Source organism: Pleurodeles waltl, chromosome 7 (genome assembly GCF_031143425.1).
Source record: "Pleurodeles waltl isolate 20211129_DDA chromosome 7, aPleWal1.hap1.20221129, whole genome shotgun sequence".
Taxonomy (NCBI): domain Eukaryota; kingdom Metazoa; phylum Chordata; class Amphibia; order Caudata; family Salamandridae; genus Pleurodeles; species Pleurodeles waltl.
The window spans coordinates 937,641,417-937,657,923 of NC_090446.1; the positions used below are offsets into that span (position 1 = coordinate 937,641,417).

A 16,507-nucleotide genomic window follows, 5' to 3' on the forward strand; every position below is an offset into this window, starting at 1 on the left:
TTTCCTTTCGGATCTTTTTGAAAAACTGAACACACTGAACAAGTCCTTGCAAGGTAATAATACTAACATCTTGCAGCTCTCAGACAAAGTTTCAGGGTTTAAGAAAAAAGTAATCCCTTGGAAAGGCAGTGTAAGCAAAGGTGACTATAAATGTTTTCCTTCAATGGACAAGTTTCTGCAAGACAATGAGATGGCATTAAAGGAGAAACTGAGGACAGTTTTTGTTCTGTATTTGTCACAACTGCATTTTTACCTTCAGAAATATTTCCCAGAGGATGAAGTGGAGCCAATAAAATGGGTGAGAGATCCCTTCAATGCTGAGATACCTCAGCATTTCAATAACGAGGAAGCAGAACAGCTCATTGACATTTCAAGTGACTCAACATTGAAAGTACAATTCCAGTCTCTGTCACTGCTTGAGTTTTGGTGCCAAACTCAAGATGAATACCCAGTGATTAGCAAGATTGCCCTGCGTGTTTTGATCCCGTTTGCTACTTCCTACCTTTGTGAAGCTGGTTTCTCAGCAGTTGCAGTGATAAAGTCAAAATATAGGGCAAAAATTCACCTTGAAAAAGAAATGCGTGTTGCGATCTCAAAAATAACACCAAGATTTGAGGAGCTTTGTAAAGAAAAACAAGCACATCCATCTCACTAGGATTTTCCAAACATAGGCCTTTCTATTTTGTTCACATTCAGACTCCGTGGTTTTTCTTGTTAATTAAAAAACATTTACTACAGAAATTTGTTGTGTGGTTAATCTTACATGTGTTCAAAAAAGGTTGCTAATTCGTGGAAACATTTTTGGCTCTTGATATTGTATTGTTTCTGACTTAACTGAATAAAAAAAAAAGTAAACAACTTGTATTTTTATTTTGTTACCAATATGATAATACCTTCATCGCCTACATCCCAATTATTTGCAGGGAGAAAATTTGAAGTACTCCTGAGGCTGGGCTTACATCGCCCACCCGAAAAAAAAAGTAACATAATGGGGAGCCGCGGGCAATGGCCAATGTAGGTGAAGGAAGCCGCCGGTCGAAAAAGTTTGGGAACCACTGCCGTAGAGTGACATCAGGTAGCTATGCTTCATAGCGTTTCAACCAACATTATTGTGCAGAAAAGAAATCAGTAGGTCACAGTAGGCCCACAGGATGCATTTTAAATACCATTGTGAATAATAGTAGGTGTAAGATACTCACTGGAACTTGGATTTGATGGGTATAGCCTACTGTGGGCCCCATGGAGACATTGACTCTGGTATCGAAGGTCACGTTGGGTGAATTGGGACCTAAGCAAAAAGATATGTATAAAATAATGTTATTACTGTGAAGGAGCATCTGAGGAGACACATGAATGGTGTGGTCATACAGAGTAACTTGTTGACTCTGAGTAATGAGTAAATGAGTTTACTCTCTAATGAAAATATATTGTTTGGGGTCTCTACAACCAAGGATTGTCAAAATAGAGAAAACTGTACAAAGTTCACTTTTGAAGAAGATCAATAGGATATTTTATCAAGGGCCTTTGTGGTTCTACAGCTGAAAGGCTGCACAGCACTGATGTGTGCATGTCCAGTCCTTATATGTCTGTGCTATCCCTCAATGTTTAAAAACTCTTTGCTGTGTTTACATATCCTCTATCTGTCCCAGTAATTGGAGGACAAAAATGTAGGAGCTGCTTCACAAAAGGCATGTATGTAAGTATGTAAATTTGTATTCCAGTAGCACTACTTTCCACACTCCAAATGCAAATCACAAACCAAAGTGTTGAGACTCCCATATTCATCTCTCTTATCTATTGTGTGCAGAGAGCTCCACCATAGGTCTACAATTTTGTGGTAAATTAGGAAAAGACTGGGGCTATATTAGGAAAATGGGAAATAATTGCTCCAAAACTGGTAGGGTGATTGAAAGATATGAATCATGGTTTGGGAGAGGGACACACTTATACTAAACACATACCCACAGATGAGTAAGACAAATGCAAATCATAAATTATACTCCTAAATTTACAATCCCTAATAGAGTAAAAACAAGCTGAAATATACTCCAGACCAGCCATTGAGTAAGCCAAGCACCTACCACATATATTCATCGAAAAAACAAAGGTTAAAGTAATGTTGTATTAGTTAGGTGACTATGTCAGTGTCAGCATTAAAGTTCTCGACTCAAAAAAACACTGAAATTCACCAGTGAAACTGTGGCCCCGTCATGGACTCATGACCTCTCCTAATTACATCACTCATGATATGTTCTATGTCATCATTTAGGACTTCACTGATGACATCTCAAATTACATAATTGATGAGGTGTGTGGTAGTAGTTCTCCGCTGGACTGGGGGCTGTGGCCAGTCCCTGCGGTAAACCCCCACTGGCAGCCAACTCCACACAGCCTTTTGCTGTGCACAGCAGGGGGCTAGCAACAGTGTCTGGCCTGTGGCCAGGCCCTGTGGTCAGCCCACCCAGAGGCAGACAACCCCCCCCCCCCCCAGGCAGCCAATGTCATGCTGCACACAGCCTTTCCTTGTGCATAGCATGGGATTAGCCACATGGCCTGTGATGCAGCCAGGCCCTGCTTCCAGCTCCCTGAAGGCAGCCAGTCCCACACGGCACACAGCCTTTGGCCATGCTCAGAGGGGGTTGGTCACAGGGCTTTTCCTTCAACTAGGCCCTGTGGTCAAACTCTTAGCTGGATGCCAAACCCACACTGCGCACACCCTTCAGTGTGTGCAGCATAGGTTTGGCCTTAGGACTCTGGGATCCAATCCCCTGGAGCCAAAAAATCTATATTACGAGGAGAGGGACATGCTGCCACCTCCCTGACCCTTAATTGGGTCTAGGAATCCAATCCTCTGGGGTAAAGTACAATTAAACGGGGGAGGATGGCATGTGGCTCCCCTTTCTAAGCCTTAACAGGCCCCAGGGACCACATACCCCAGGGCCAAATACAATACAAAATGGGAGTGGGCATGCAGCCCCCCTTCCCAAGCCTTCTTGGGCCCTATGGAAAGGAAAGTGTGCAGCTCTCCTCCCTGAGTCTTATTAAGCCAGGGGATCCCATCCCTCAAGGTTAAATATAATAAAATAGGAGCGGAGGGCCGGGCGGCCGCCATTTCCAAACCTTATTAAGCCTGGTGATACCATTGCCCAGGGCCAAACCAATAAAAAAGTGAAAGGGATCATGTCGTCCCTCTACCTGAGCCTTCGTAGGTCCCAGGGACCCCATACCTGGCCATCATTTTTTGTTTAAAACTGAGAGGGAGCTGCATGCCCCCCCTCCCCAAGCCTTTTTATTTCCAGTGGAACCCACCCCCATGGCCAATTTAGTAAAAAAGGGGAGAAGGGCATGTGCCTCCCTTCCTTAGCCTTATTAGGCCCAAGGACCACATCCCTGGGGCTGAATAATTAATAAAGGGAGGGGAGTGCTGGCCACCGTCCTTGAGCCTAATTAGGCCCTGGGCACCACATTCCTCAGGGCTGAAATGCAAATAAAAAAGGAGGAACTATATGTCCCTCTCCCCAATTGTTGTCAGGCCCCAGGGACCCCATTCCCCAAGGGTTGAGTAATTAATAAAGGGAGGAGGGTGCATGATCCCCTGCCTGAGCCTTATTAGGCCCTGGGGACCCCATCCCCGGGGCTGTGTGTGTGTTTTGTTTTTAAAGGGGATGGGGCCATGTGGCCTCCCTCCTTGAGCCTCATAGGCCCTGGGGACTCCATTTCCAAGAGTTGTATTAATTTTGAAGGGGAAGGGGGGCCACATGGCTCCCTCCCTGAGCCTTATTAGACCCTGGGGAACCCATCCCTCAGGGCTGTATTTTGTGTAAAGTAAGGGGGACAAACAGCCCCCCTCCCCAAGCCTGTTATGGCACCGGGGACCCCATCCCTCAGGGCCTTCCTTTAACATGGGTGGGTGCCCCAGTGCCCACCCGGCATTGCTCCCACCCGTAGGGAGCAGCTATTTATACTGCTCCCTCCGGGAAGGAGCAAGCAGAATGCAATGATGCTCCCAGCCGGCAGCACCATTTTTAAAGCTCCCACCCACCTGGAGCAGATTTTGTGTTTGGCGAGAGATTCATAATGCTACCACCAGGAAGGAGCAAACACGTTTCCTTGGGAAACTACTGTGTCCTGAAGGTGGGCTTCCCGGGACACAGCAAGTGAGCCGGCCCTGAGGGATGGGGGTCACCGGGGCCTTCAACGGCTTAGAGAGGGGGGCCGTGTGGCCCCCTCCCCTTTTTTTTTAAAGTCAAGGCCCAGGGGGATGGGGTTCCCTGGGCCAAATATGGCCCGGTATTGAGGCCACACGCCCCCTCCTCTCAATAATGAAATTAGACACCAGGGATGGGGTCGCTGGGGCCGACAACTGCTTTTGGATTGGGGCCATGTGCCCCCTCCCCATAATAATAAAATTGGGCACTAGAAGGATGGGGTCCCTGATGGTAAAAAAAGCTCGGTGGGGGGGCCAATGCTCCCCACCCCTTAATGAAACAATGTGGTCCCAGGCCTCCATTTAGTTTTTTTGCCACAATCTGGCAGGAGTCCCTAGGATTGCACCACAAACCACATATTCTTTTAAAAAACGTATTGCGGCCCCAGAGGGGATGGGGTCACTCTGGGTTCCCCCTTTGGGCCTAGGGGTTAAGACAGCCCTACCGTGCCCCTTATATTATTTACTTTATACAAGTTCAGGACAGGGGAATAAGTCCCCAAGTCCTGTGATGGCTGCCAGCAACATTCTTCTCATGTTGCTGGCAGCCAATCAGAGCATTTGCTCCAGTGGGGAAAAAAAAACATCCTGGGCCAATCAGAATGCTCTATTTTTAAATTGACACTCCTGTGAGACTTTTGCAAGCCTCTCGCAGACCCAAACATCCAGATATACAATTATTTGTAAACCTTAATTTCTCAAAAACTACTGAATGGATTTATACCAGATCACAAAAAGCACAATCTGCAGACCAAGATCTAGCTTCCTGACAAACATAGTGTCATTCCGTTCAGCAGTTTGTGCAGTCCTGCTTCTTGAAGAAGTTTATGGAAAGTGTATGGGACTTTTGTGTTTTGATACCCACATTTATTCTTAGCCTGCTATGGATAAATCATCCTGAAACTGTCCATGCACAAACTAGTCACAAAGTGGTACACTTTGTGACAGTTTTGTGGAGATTCGTCAAACAGTGCCAAAGTTATTACCAACACAAAAAACACATTTTCTATGGAAATGATGAGCTAACTATAACTACCCATATATATAACAGAGTGGTGATAGCCACTCTGTAGTTATAGTTAGGATTCCCAGCGATAGGAGTTCCTCAGATATTTGCTTGCTAACAACTTTTCACCCATTCAACAAATCTCCACAAAACCTTGCAGGCCTATAGCTTTTTCTACAGTGGTGAACTTTGCAGAGCTTCACGGAGGTTCATTAAGGTGGTGCAAAGCATACAGGGGAGGTCCCAAATCCAGTTTTTCCACCAATGCATTTTTCACCAATTTTTGTACTGTGTGTAGCACAAAAACAGCTGTGCAGATTTGAATGAAATTTGGCAGGAGTATAGATTATGGTCTTTAGATTATTCTTTTGGGTACTACAGGTGTAGTTTCGCAAAGTTTCATGAACGTACCGCAGTACATGCTGATGATAAGGTATTATGTGATTGGCTAATGACTGCCTTTCCAGAAGTTAAAGGCATCTATGTTCTTTTAAGTATAGTTAGCCTTTGTTCTGGTTAGGTAAGTTTTAGGATTTAGGTTTTTCTCTACCTATTACAACTTTATTACATCTACCATATATTTGAAACAAATATTTAAAAAAAAAAAAAATCTTTTTATTGAGTTTTTATCAGGATCCACCAAGATAACAGAAAATAATAATAAAAAAAATACATTGCAGTTCCAAACTTTGGGGGTCATTCTGACCCCGGCGGTCGCCAGGGTCGGCAGGAGCACCGCCAACAGGCTGGCGGTGCCCCGCAGGGCATTCTGACCGCGGCGGTTTGGCCGCGGTCAGAAATGGAAAACCGGCGGTCTCCCGCCGGTTTTCCGCTGCCCAAAGGAATCCTCCATGGGGATTCTGACACCCCATACCGCCATCCTGTTCCTGGGGGTTCTCCCGCCAGGAACAGGATGGCGGTATGGGGTGTCGTGGGGCCCCTGGGGGCCCCTGCAGTGGGCCCCAATGGCATGGGCACTGCAGGGGCTCCCGTAAGAGGGCCCCACAAAGAATTTCAGTGTCTGCTGAGCAGACACTGAAATTCGCGACGGGTGCAACTGCACCCGTCGCACATCCTCCACTCCGCCGGCTCCATTCGGAGCCGGCATCCTCATGGAGGGTTGTTTCCCACTGGGCTGGCGGGCGGCCTTTTGGCGGTCGCCCGCCAGCCCAGTGGGAAACCCAGAATCACCGCGGCGGTCTCCTGACCGCGGAGCGGTGTTATGGAGGGGGGAACTCTGGCGGGCGGCCTCCGCCGCCCGCCAGAGTTAGAATCACCCCCTTTGTCTTGAATAACTTCCCCAATGGGGAAGCTCTAAACAGATACAATGAGACTAGGTAGCTATGCAAATTCATTCAATAGGTGATTTAACCAAGAAAAGATTTACCCTTGATTGTCTAAAAAGAATTCGCCCCAGATCAAGGAAAACGTTTTACCACTTCCAATTCTGCTAGCACATCTCATTTCCTGATTTCTGACTTGCATCATTTTGCTCTGCCATTCTTGAGGGGTGGGATATAACTCAGATCGCCAGTTTCTTAACAAGAGAGATCTAGCAACCACAGTGGCGATAAAAACGAGTTTCTCCCACCTGGAAGGGAGCCTTGTCTCGGGGTTGAAGCCTAAGCACATCAACCGGATACTGGGAGTTATAATAACCTGAGCCATAGTTGATAGCATCTTGAATATTCCATCCCAGTACTCCTGTATACATCAACATGTCCCAATCACATGTATCCAACCCGCCACCCCTACTACCTTACAGTGAAAACAGAGATCAGGGCAGCTTGGCACCACTCGGGATAAGGCTTGCGGGGTTCGATATAATAGCCATTTACTAAAAAATATCATTAGATGCCAGTTCGCACCTCTGAGAACCGAGAAATTTAAGTGATTAATTCTCTCCCAGCACTCACTTGAAAGATCGAGGTCCTCCTGACGGGCCCTTGCCCCAAGATCAACCTTATCCCTGTCTAGCAATAGCTTTCTCCATGCCCCGCACTCCTTATCCCAGGAGGATCCACCAATTCTGAGACTAATGCCTGGGCATTAATAATTAAATTGATATCCAGATCCCTTAGACTATGCAGCATAGTATTATAGGATCCCACCAGAAGAAAGTCATTTTTGACAATCACCTGGATATTTAAGGGAGTTTCCCAGTGGTCATTGATGCGAAAATCCCTGATTTTACTAAATCCTGCATGCCCCCACCTCCTTACTAAGTCTGCATTGAGCTGAGCGCCAGAGCGTAACGTGAACTGTGTAAGAGGGGTGTTGAAATGCAAATATGGGATTGAATATTTTCTAAAAAGATCTGATTTTCTCTTAAAGAGCATTTGAGAATATTATAGCGAACTTTTTTGGGAGATTTCACCAAAAGTGCTGGATTCCGAATATCGTGCTCCCTACATATTAATTCATGAAAGTCATTAGAGAATGTGAAACCTACAGATTGATCTGCTTTATAACTAGTGAGATAATGTGCAAAAAAGGCAAAGTAATAATCTTTAAAATTGGGCAAAGCTAACCCCCCTTTTTCTTTATCCGTATATAATGTGCTAAATGCAGCTCGAGCCTTCTGATTTTGCCAAATAAATGGGCGAAACATAGACTCACATTTTTTCAAAACGTTTTGTCTTAAAGCACACGGAATGTCCGAGAACAGAAAGTTAAATAATAGTGAAACTGAAATTTTGGTCAATGCAATTCGACCTAGTATAGAAAGGGGGAGACACCACCATCGGGCAAGCAAAGCCTCCTCATACAGGTCTCCTATATCGGCTGAAAAATGAATCCCAAAGTATCTCTTTGGCCTAGTATTCACACAGTGTCTTAATTTGGGGAGCAGTTTAATAGAAGAAGTGCCACACAGAATAATATCGTTCTTACTCATATTAATCTTGTAGCCACCAATTTGCACAAATTCGGCAAAAACATTAAAAGCCGCTTCCTGGGAAGTACGTTCTTCATCTAAAAACATAATGATATCGTCAGCATAGAGTTTAATCTTCCCCATTGACTTTAAAGGGGGTTGAATCTGATTATTTTGTCTGATTTTAATGGCTGAGGGCTCAATGAAGAGAGCAAAAAAAAATAGGTGATAAAGGGCAAACCCTGCTGAGTCCCCTGTTGTACTTGAAGTTGACCAACACAAGCGGAATTGAGAATAATATTAGCTTCAGAGTTTGAGTACAACCTTTGAATTAGTGCAGAGCTGAGAAGGCACCTTATAGCTAGACAATACTGCCAAGAGTGTATCCCAAACAACCAAATCAAATGCTTTTTCCGCATCTAATAAAAGAACAATGGCAGAAATTTTATTAGAAGCGAAACAGTGAAGAGCCTCAGCCAAAAAATGCGCATTAGTTGCAAGTTGCCGACCAGCTATGAACCCGTTTTGATCGGGATGCACCAGTTTATTGACGGCCCCGGAGAGCCTATCAGCCAAAAGTTTCATAACAATTTTATAATCTGTATTTAGCAAAGAGATTGGACAATATGCATTATGATCTTCCATGGCCTTTTTTGGGGGGGGAAAACTAACCACATTCCCTGAGTGCCAAGAATTGGGAATCTGTTCGCCCCTAAGTAGGCCATTCATTAAAGACAAAAAATCATCAATAAATGTTTTAATGAAAGCTTTAAAAAATTCAGCTGGAAAGCCATCAGGTCCACAAGCCTTCCCCGTACGGAGGTTCTTGACAACCTCAAGGAGTTCTAACTTCGTAAATGGCTGTATTAGAGCATCGCTGTCTTCTTCAGTAAAACTAGGAATATCCAGTTTCCCCAAGAATTCCTTAATATACCTAGGGTCAATATCCGGAGCATGGCTGTGAATTCGCATATAATGCTCTAGCATAATCTCATCCACAACTCTGGGGTCAGTATGTCTAACCCCGGTGATAGGGCATCTCAAGGCATGTATAGTATTACCAGCAATTCAATCCCGAGCCTGCCATGCTAAGAATTTGCCTGTAAAATTACTCTCTTCATATACCTTTTGTTTATAAGTCTGATAACCTATATCAACCTTCTTGAGAAAATTGTTGGCCCGTGCCTTTTTGGTTAATTCAAAAGACTGTCTATTATTTTGCGAAGGGGCATGTAGGTAAGCACTTAAACACCTTTGCACTGCCTCTTCCTGAGCCCTGGTTTGTTGTCTCTGAGAAGATTTGTCTGCTGCCTCCTTGTCGATTACCAAGCCCCTGAAAAAGGCCTTAAACGAATCCCAGATTATAGCCGGAGTTGAAGATCCCTGATTGCGTTTGAAAAATTCACTTATTTCATCCTTAGAAATCTGTACCCATCCCTCATCTTGAAGAAGCTGCTGGTTAAAGACCCACCTTCTAGTCTGAAACTTGGGGACTTCCGAATAAAGAGACACTTCCAGCACCAGGGCGGCAGGGTCAGATAAGCCACAGTGCCGCACCGACTAAGTCTTGAAGCGCAATGTTTTAGATATCAGGAACAAATCAATGCGAGAGGTGCTTTTGAACCGGGTTGAGATACACGTATGCTCTCTCTTGTTGGGGGCGTTCATTCTCCAAGGGTCACAAAGCATCAACACTTTGACGTAGTCTTTAAAGATTTTGGCAACTCTAGGCTTATGTTGTTTCTTACCCCTAACAGTGGTATCCAAAATTGGATCCTGAAGAAAGTTAAATTCCCCTCCAATAATATTTTGCAGGTCGCAACCTGTTAGCAACGCGCAAAATAGGGTTTGCGACTTACTATTAGGAAGGGGACTGCCAAGGGGGTCCCTTCCTAATAGCGAGTCAGGGGGATGTATGATTGTTTTGCAACCAGGAATGCGGTCGCAAAACAATTGCAATGACCATCTACTTCAAGTAGGTGGTAACCCATCCGCAAATGGGAAGGGGACCCCACGAGACCCTTTCCCCTTTGTGAATGGGGGCACTAACTTTTTTTTTAGAGCAGACAGTGGTCCCACAGACCAATGCCTACTCTGAAAAAATGCAAAGGAAACATATTTTTTTGTAATGCATCCCGTTTTCCTTTAAGGAAAATGGTCTGCATTTAAAAATTTCAAAAGCAGTCACAGACATGGTGATCTGCTGACCCCGGCACGCCACCATCCCTGTGAGTGTTGGTCATTCCTAATGCATCACAAAATGGGACCTGCCTGATGAATATTAATGAGGCTGGTCCCTTGCAACCTATTTGCAAATCACAGTGTCTCAGACACGGTTGTACATTAGAGATTGCAACTAGTAATTTGCAAATCACAAAAGTTTGCAAACTGCAAGTCGCAATCTCTAATGGTCATGCATCTGGCCCATAGTTTACTACAATGTATTTTCAAATGTTTACATATTTAATTTTTTTTTTTTTAAAAAGGGTATGGAGTATCACGGAAATACATATAAAATACTGCACACTTAAACAATTTTGAAAAAACACGTACTTGTTAGGTACTAGGGTAGTGCTCCATAAACCTTTTAAAATATATATTTAAAAAATACATTTCCCTATATATTACCACTTTAATATAGGGTCACTAAGTAGGGAACTATTTACCTATATCTAAAGCCCTAACCTAAAACAAATGAAAAGTGTGATAAAATTATATAGCTGCCCATTAAATTTTGTACACACAGGCATTAGCCAGTCATATACTGCCTTGTCATCGACATGCACCCTGGTATACAGCAAAGTTACTGCTGTATACCATGGACCAATATATGACTAAGGTCCATATGTATTTATGGTATTGCACTACCCTTGCATCACGCATTGTCTCACATGGGCAACACAATACTTAAGTCACAATAATTGGCCCTGGGTTGCTTGATAAATGTGGAAAAATCCAAGGCAGCTCAAACAGCTGTTTTGTGTTACTCTGCACACCATGTTATACATTCCTGCCAAATGCCATCTAACCCATACCCTCCTCCACTCTACACAACCCCAATCTATGGTATTCCACTGTATGCCCCTCCAGTGTACACCACAACACTGTGCACCACTCCAATGTACAGCCTGCCACTCCACTCCACACCACCTCACTCTACATCACTCCACTCTACACTATTCCACGGTATTGTAATCCGCTCCATGCCACTCCACTCTATACCATTCCACTCTACACTATTGCACTTTATGCCACTCCTCTCTGCCACTCCACTGTACACCACTCCACTCTACGCCACTTCACTTTATACTATTCCACTGTACAAAACTTCACTCTACGCCACTTCGCTGTATGCTGTCCACTCTACCCCACTCCACTGTAGGCCACTCATGTCTATGCCACTCCACTCCTCTGTATGCCACTCCACTCTATGCTACTGCACTACATGCCATGCCACTCTACTCCACTCCACTCTATGCTATATCACTGTATGCCACTCTACTCTATGCCACTTTACTCTGTTCAGCGGTGTGGTACTCTACTGCATGGTACTCCAATGTACATCACTCCGCTGTATGCCACTCCACTTGACACCACTCTGCTCTACACTATTCCACTGCATGCCACTCCACTGTACACCACTCTACTCTATCCTACTGCACTATACATCAGTCTACTCTACACCATTCTGGTAATCCATTGTATGCTATTCCACTGTACCCCATTCCACTGTATGCCACTCCAGTCAAGGCTACTCCACTGTATGCCACTTAACTGTACGCTGCTCCACTCTACACTATTCCACTCTGCACCACTCCACTGTACCCCACTCCACTCTACACTATTCCACTATATGCCACTACACTTTGCATTATTCCACTATATACAGCTCCACTGTACATTACTCCACTCTACACCACTCCACTCTATGCCACTTCAATCTATGCTATTCCATTGAAGGCCATTCCACTCTACACATTTCTACTACATTTGATGTTGCTGCACCGTACCCCAATCCACTATATGCTATTCCAGTTACAGCACTCCACCTAATGCCATTCCACTCCACCATACAATGTTTCACTGTATAGCACTTCAATGCACAACAGTGTACTCCAGTCTATCCGAGTGTGTGCCACTCAGGATTACTATGTGCCACTACATGTCACTCTGCTCCACTCTACGCAACTCCCTCTACCATTTCAGCCCATTTTACTGCACTCTACTAAGACACACTACTTACTCTACTCTAATCCACTCTACACCGCTCCATCCTATGCTACTCTATTCCACTCAACTCTGCGAGACTCTATGCCACTCCACTCTACTACACTTTACCACACTTTGTTTAACTACACACCACTCCACTGTAGAACACTGTAATCCATTCTGTGGCACTCTACAACACTTTCTGACACTCTACGACACACCAGTCCATGCCACTGTATGACACAGCACTCAACTCTATGACACTTTACTCCACTGAATAATACGCCAGGCCACTGCACTCCACTCCATGTCACTGTAATCTATAACCTAACACTCTATTCTATTACACTTTCCTCCACTCAATCTATGAGACTCCACTAATCTCCAATCTAGACCACTGTACAATACTGTACCCTACTCTACGCCACTGTTCCACACTCCACTGTTCTCTACTCCACTCTACACTTTCCTCTACTTTATAAACTTCACTCCACAAAACTCAAACTCAACTACATTCTATGCCACTCTGTGACACTGTACTAAATGCTATCCCTGTACACTGCACTGTACAGCTGTATACTCCACTCTATGCCTGTACACTCTGTTGTACAACACTCTACTCCACTCTGTGAGACTTTCCAACATCCTATGGCAAAGCACACCACTCTACTGTATGAGACCAATTTATGACACTTTACTCAGCTCTACTTTACACAACTCTACTTCATTCTACGCCTCTATACTCTATGACATGCAAATCCACTCTATTATACTTTACTCCACATTACATTATGCCACTACACTTGACTCCATTCCAGTCTACTCCACGGTATGACACTTTACATCACTCTATGCCACTGTATAAAATCCACTCTTTCTCTCCACTGTACGATACACTAGTCTACTCTATGCAATTTCATTCTACAAGACTCTACTACACTCTATGACATTCTACACCAAGCTATGTCCATCTGTTCTGCACCATTGTACTACACTGTAAGAGACTGTAGGACATTTCACTGCACTCCTCTCTATGACACACCACCCCACTAAATGACACAGCACTCCACTCTGTGACACTCTCCCCCACTATGCAACATTGTACCACAGGCCTCTGTATGACACGCCACTCTACGACACTCCACTGTACAACACTAGAGAGTATGCAATTCTCTTCCACTCTACTGTACGCCAATCGACTCAACAACATGGAACTGTATGACAGTAAGATGAACAGGAGCACAAGAACACTATAAGAGGAAACTTCAAAGCATTGTGGTGCAGGGAGTGGCCAGATCTCATTCCTTATATAGGCCTCGAACAGGAAATGTCTTCATGCAAACAGGGTTCCCATGCTCGATTGGGAAGCCTTCATAGAGTTAAATGCTGTGGCAGCCATCTTGGATTGGGAAGAATAACCTATCCCAGAATTCCTCACTTGATGATTCTGGGAAGAACAATTATGGCGGTGCTGAGGGTGCTTCCCAAGGTAGGTTCTCCAAGGAAAAAAGTGAGGATGAAGAATATTGCATCGGTGGACTGGCTGCCCTGAGGCAAATTTGTGTTGAGAAAGGCCACATGTCCCATACGCCTGATACTACCTCGGGTGCTGACTCAGGGATGGACCAGAGGTGCAGCGCCTCAAATAATTATATATTTCTTTACTGAAAAAGCCAAAGGTTCGCAGAGACATTATACTTAGGAAATAGAAGTTAAAAATTAGAAATTCACTGAAAAAAACACAGGTTACCGGGAAGTAATATTTAGGCTCAGATTTTACACACACAAGACCACAGTAATACAGCAGTGATAGTTATGAGCTAACTATAACTAAGGCCCCCGCAATGCACTGCTTATGACCTCACATATTACATCACTCATGACGTGGGCAGCGACATCACTGATGACATCAGTGGTGGCATCTCAAATAACATCACTGATGACATAATCTAGGTAGTGTAAGTGCTTTCTTAAAGTTTCTGAGACTTAAAGATCCATACTAAGCTACCACATAAGTTAAATTACTATTCTTACAGTATTACAAATGAGCGCTGTTATTTGTAACATATGTCATCTGATCTATAATCCAGTTTTTAAAGCATATGTACTATTTATAAGTGAACTAGTCATTATACTGACACATGTCCCATGAGGATGTATGTGTATGGCAGTGTTTCGTGACAGTCTAAACTTTTCATTGCAACTTCACTCCACAATGACGGCTCAGTATAGTTCTGTTTTAAAACACACTGACCAGTTTCCTTAGACCTCTCTCCTTTGTGATGAATGACTGTAGCAGTAGATTGCAATAAATTAATCTGTTCACTAAGACCTTTCTCTAGCAAAAATGGCCCGGTTTAGCAGACATTTACAGCAGACTGGCCTCTCTGCTTACACCTTTCTCCAGAATGAATAATAATTTTATTAATGGTTTATGGCACAGTGGCCTGTCCGGTAAGACTTCTCTACTGATCGTATGTTGTAGTGATTTGTGTAAATATGACATCTACACTAAAACCTCTTTCTAGGTTTATGAATGGTGTTGTTGTGTTTTGAAGTAAACTAGCCCATACAGTTAAACATTTAACTTTGGTCATGAATGTTTAGAGTAGTGGTTCAGTGCAGACAGGACTAACCGTTGAGAACCATCTCTTAGGTCAGTGGTTCCCAACCTTTTGACTTCTGCTGACCCCAACTTTAACAGTACTGGAACCCGGGAATCCCCACTAAACCATTAATGAAATCCAGGGACCCCCCATTGAGTGGTTACTGGAAGCCGGGGATCCAGGCCTTAACACTGCTGATGATTTAAACTGCAGAACAATACACAAAAATGTATAACAAACAAGCATTCCATCAAGCACAAACACAAATGATAACACATTTTATTTAATTTGCAAACAAATAAAATAAAAAATAAAAATGTAATTTTAATAGGAAGATTGGAGCATTTCTAAATTCAAATGAACTGACACATCATCCATACTATGTTCTGTTTGATGCATCCTGCACTGCTCCCCCAAATCAATCTGTGGATGCTAATTTAATTTTTAACCTCACTTTCAAATTCCTTGACATCTCCAGTAAGTTTAAAAATGTTAAATTATACGTTTAACCACTTTATTTGTATGCACATTATTAATCTGTTAATATTAGTTAATTTCCTAAGCCTTCACTGACCCCCTGAGGAGGCTTTGCGGACCTCTAGGGTTCCCTGGACCCCAGGTTGGGAACCACTTTCTTAGGTCATAAGTGAGTATAGAAGTTCATAAGCTTGCAGTCAACTCTGTGCTGCATGCCTCTCACCTGTGTTGTCTTCTTCTTTTTTTAAAATGTTAATGGTGTTTTATAAAGTATATTGATGTTTACTTTGCTAGATGATGTCATCAGTGATGTCATTTGAGATGTCATCAGTGATGTCACTGACCATGTCATGAATAATGTAATATGTGAGGTCATAAGCAGTTCATTGGGGGCATAAGTTATATTTAGCTCAGATAACTATAACTGCTGAATTTCTATGATTTTGTGTAAGAGAAATCTGAGCCTAACTATAACGTCTGTGTAACCCTTGTTTTATTCAGTGAGTTTCTATGTTTTTTAATTCTATTTACGAACTATAACGGCCCCATAATATTTGTTTTTTTTGTGAATTTCACAGTTTTTAAAAAAATATATATTGTACTACAATTTCATCCTTACATTCAATTTAGTAATATCCATTTTCACAAGTTTATAAATACATTTTATTAACACACTTATTATGAATATGTACTTTAAAAGTAACAAATAACAAATCAATGTGAGGTAATTTATGTAAACCTTCTATAACTATAATACAGCAAGTATTTATTTTTTTGTATTAATTTTATAGATCCACGAATCTGCCACAATTCCAGGAACACATCCATACCTCAACTTCTCATCTGACACACCAAGTCTCCACCCAACCACATTGCAAACAACACACTAAATCATTTATTTGGGTTTTACATCTCTCTCTCTCTCTCTCTCTCTCTCTCTCTCTATGAAGTCATACTCAAACCCATCATTTTTCTGCCTTTCTGTTTTTCTTCAAATGAAGAGGGTTTCAAAGTTAAGATGTCTTCTGCTGAAGGCAGAAGAGCTGGGGAAGAGCAGTACAAGGAAGAAGACGACTTACCACTGCCAAAGAATTTCTCCGACATTTGAAAATATTTCTCCATCTCTT

General features: G+C 43.2%; 1 protein-coding gene across 1 annotated transcript in view; it reads right to left on the minus strand.

The window, feature by feature from the left end:
• LOC138245756 (hepatitis A virus cellular receptor 1 homolog) overlaps positions 1 to 16,507 on the minus strand; it is a 133,422-nt gene that overhangs the window by 46,843 nt on the left and 70,072 nt on the right. The window contains exon 3 of the mRNA XM_069199637.1: positions 1,200 to 1,288. Within this exon, the coding sequence (XP_069055738.1) occupies positions 1,200 to 1,288 (89 nt within the window). The remainder of the gene's footprint in view (positions 1 to 1,199; positions 1,289 to 16,507) is intronic.